The sequence below is a fragment of the Oxyura jamaicensis genome, chromosome 9 (assembly GCF_011077185.1).
Source record: "Oxyura jamaicensis isolate SHBP4307 breed ruddy duck chromosome 9, BPBGC_Ojam_1.0, whole genome shotgun sequence".
Taxonomy (NCBI): Eukaryota; Metazoa; Chordata; class Aves; order Anseriformes; family Anatidae; genus Oxyura; species Oxyura jamaicensis.
This window is the reverse complement of record NC_048901.1, coordinates 2,031,652-2,035,207: the sequence shown is the minus strand read 5'-3', so window position 1 is coordinate 2,035,207 and position 3,556 is coordinate 2,031,652. Positions and strand designations below refer to the sequence as shown.

The following is a 3,556-nucleotide window of genomic DNA, read 5'->3' as shown; positions in this document are numbered from 1 at the left end:
GGGCTACGCGCTGCTGCTGCTCCTCGCCGCCCTCAACCTGCTGGAGTACAAGTGGCGGCGGGAGCCGCGGCGCTGCGGCGAGCCCCCGGCAGCCCCCCGGCACCGGCCCCCGCCGCCGCCGCCGCCCCCGGCGCCGTCGGTGGGGAGCCGCGGTCCGCAGGGCGCCCGGCGGCAGCTGGTCTACGTGTTCACCACCTGGCGCTCCGGGTCGTCCTTCTTCGGGGAGCTGTTCAACCAGAACCCCGAGGTCTTCTTCCTCTACGAGCCCGTGTGGCACGTCTGGCAGAAGCTGTACCCCGGGGATGCCGTCTCGCTGCAAGGGGCGGCCCGCGACATGCTGAGCTCCCTGTACCGCTGCGACCTCTCCGTCTTCCAGCTCTACAGCACGGCGGGCGCCGGGAAGAACCTCACCACGCTGGGCATCTTCGGGGCGGCCACCAACAAGGTCATCTGCTCCTCGCCCCTCTGCCCGGCCTACCGCAAGGAGGTGGTGGGCATGGTGGATGACCGGGTGTGCAAGAAGTGCCCCCCCGCAGCGCCTCAGCCGCTTCCAGGAGGAGTGCCACAAGTATCACACGCTGGTCATCAAGGGCGTCCGCGTCTTTGACCTGGCCGTCCTCGCCCCGCTTATGCGGGACCCAACCCTGGACCTCAAAGTCATCCACCTGGTACGGGACCCGCGGGCGGTCGCCAGCTCCCGCATTAAATCCCGGCACGGCCTCATCCGGGAGAGCCTGCAGGTGGTGAGGAGCCGGGACCCCCGCATCCACCGCATGCCCTTCCTCGATGCCGGCCACAAGCTGGGCGTAAAGAAGGACGGGGGGGGTGGCTCGGACTACCATGCCCTGGGCGCCATGGAGGTCATCTGCAGCAGCATGGCCAAGACCCTGCAGACTGCCCTGCACCCCCCTGACTGGCTCCAGGGCAATTACATGGCTGTGCGCTACGAGGACCTGGTGGTCGAGCCCATCAAGACTCTGCGGCAGGTGTATGGCTTCGTTAACCTGGCGGTCAGCCCAGAGATGGAGAAGTTCACCCTCAACATGACCAGCGGCCCCGGATACTCGTCCAAGCCCTTTGTGGTGTCAGCCAGGAATGCCACCCAGGCGCTGAGCGCCTGGAGGACTGCACTCAGCTACCAGCAGATCAAGCAAGTCGAGGAGTACTGCCACCAGCCCATGGCCCTGCTGGGCTACGAGAGGGTCGGCAGCCCCGAAGAGGTGAAGGACCTCAGCAGAACGTTGCTCAGGAAGCCGCAGCTGTGACCGGGCAGCGCCAGACACCCTTGGGGATGGCTGAGCCCCTCCAGGGAGAGGAGCCGGTCCTGTGGGCTTGAGGGAGGGAGGGAGCTGGGAAAAGCAGCCAGGCTCCCGATTTCCTCCAAAGACTGATGAAGGGTAACATGCAGTAATGTGATGATTTCTTTTTCGTTCATTTGATTTTTTTTTTATTTTTTTTTTTGTTTGTTTGTTTTTCTTCACTTGCATTGGGTTAGATGCGATTAAAAAAAATAAAGTGGAACTGAAAATATGTGGAAAGTCCCTTTCCCCTTCTCTAAAATGCCAGGCGAGCTTCTGTACCAAAATCTTGTTGATGGAGTTCTGGTGGGTTTGAAGATGCTTACAAAAACTCCTGCACAATTCCTAATGCTTGTATATCTCCCTTGGTGCAGAGGGGATGCCCTTGGAAAGCGTAATGCTGAAAATAGACTTTTGTATGAAAGTAAATGTTCAGACATGATAGTAATAAAAAAACAATAAATGATATTCATTTTTATAATTACCTCAATTGTTTGGGAATTACAGTGTTGCATATGTACAGCTAGAGGGGAGGCTCGTTTAATAATAGCAAGGAGGACTTTTTTAAGGGTATGGGCTGAGGGCTGGACTGTAATGTTTGACGTGTTCACAGATTAGAAGCTGCTCTCGCAAAAACAAGTACAGATCTCGCAAACGCAGTGCAGGTTTTATGGCTATGTCAGAGCAGGTTTCCATTTAACGATTGTCCTTTTTGTTGTATTTAAAAAGTCTTTCAAGTGCCACTGTATTAGTGTCCTAAGAGTTTTAAAGTGTTTGCCATCACAGCAGTATTTATTTTTGTCTTGACGTGTATGTCCAGGAGTCACTGTCAAACAGACGAGGATCTACAGTGTGACCAAAACGGCAGGATTTAAAAGGACTTTTATCATACTGGAAACATTAGCATGTGTAAAAACTAAAATAAAATGATAAATATATATATTCTGTAGTGCTAACGATACAGTGAGATATTTAAGGTATTTCTTGACATTCATTGGTAACAGGCATAGCAGGGAAGCATAGAAAAACGCATAAAATGTTTTATATTCCCCCTTCTCTATGTGTCTGAGGGTATATTTATGTATGAGGAGGGAAGAAACATACGGCTGTGTGTTCATAGCTGTAACGGAGCTTGTACAGAGTCAACCTAGCGTTCGAATTCAGAGAGTGCTGGTTAGAGACTCGCTTGTTGTCAATTGTCATTGCTCTGCGATGGAGCCAGATGGTGATCTGGCTCTTTCTGGGAGCTTTGCCTAGAGACTCTGTCCTGTTGTTCAACTTGATTTAAAAATATATATATATATATAAAAAGATTTTACTACTACTTTTATAATTTCCTGAAGAAGTCCCGGTTTGCTAAAGGTCAAGTGACGTGTTGCGTACAAGAAGCGCAAACACCTCAAGTACTTTTTAATCTCAGTGGTGGTCACTAATGCTCTTTAAAGGCTCATTTTGGACCTTGTGTTTTTAAACAGAAGTGGTCTTGCCAAACTGTTCTCTTAGGAGACTACAGACTTTTCTACAGGAAGTGTATTTTACATTGCCTATCTGTGTGTTGTGCTTTCTGCCAATGTGAAGAGTATGGGTAGGAAGAAGGAAACGGATTTGTGAAAATAAATGGATACAAACAGGATGCTGCTAAGTGTGTGCGTGTGTATGTGTGAAAACGTTAGTGATGTGTAATACGTCTATTTCTTGTATTAGACTTTAAGTTAAAAAGGTGATAATGAGCTACTATGCTATTTGAATTCTTGGTGAAATCTTGGCATTAGATGTTAAACTTGCTCTGAGAAGGAAATAGACATTTAATAAACTAGTAAAAAGAGAATTGCATAAGGTTGCCTCTACACTTGCTGAATGACTGTAAAACATGCTCTTTGCCTCAGTTCATCATCAACAGCAGCATAAACAACATTAATGATATCAATCACTGGGAAATCTTATAATTGGCCTATTAAGATGTATTCTCAAATTCCAGAGAGACATGCTAAAAATAGAAGGGATAGTTAATTTGGTATTTAAAACACATACTGAGGTACTTGTGTTTTTGTGGAGTTAGGTGTTTTCTGTTATCACTTGTACGTATTCTGATTTGATGCTGAATGGATCTTGGACATCTAGGTTTGGGCTGTATGTTCTTTTTCCCAGTCACAGTGCTCTGGGACAGTGCTTGAAAATCTGACCTTACAGAGCGCGTTGCTTGCTTTTTATCTGCCCATGGCTTTGTGAAATGCCGGTGCTACCCGTTGCAGCAGCCA

The 3,556-nt window shown here is 49.0% G+C and overlaps 1 protein-coding gene across 1 annotated transcript; it reads left to right on the top strand.

The window, feature by feature from the left end:
- Position 1: 1 nt before the first annotated feature.
- Positions 2-3,126, top strand: CHST2 (carbohydrate sulfotransferase 2; the record flags this gene model as incomplete). The annotated part of the gene is given in 2 exon segments (XM_035334774.1): positions 2-526; positions 528-3,126. Coding segments are annotated over 2 exon segments (1,263 nt in total), but the record flags the coding sequence as incomplete, so codon positions are not given.
- Positions 3,127-3,556: the final 430 nt, after the last annotated feature.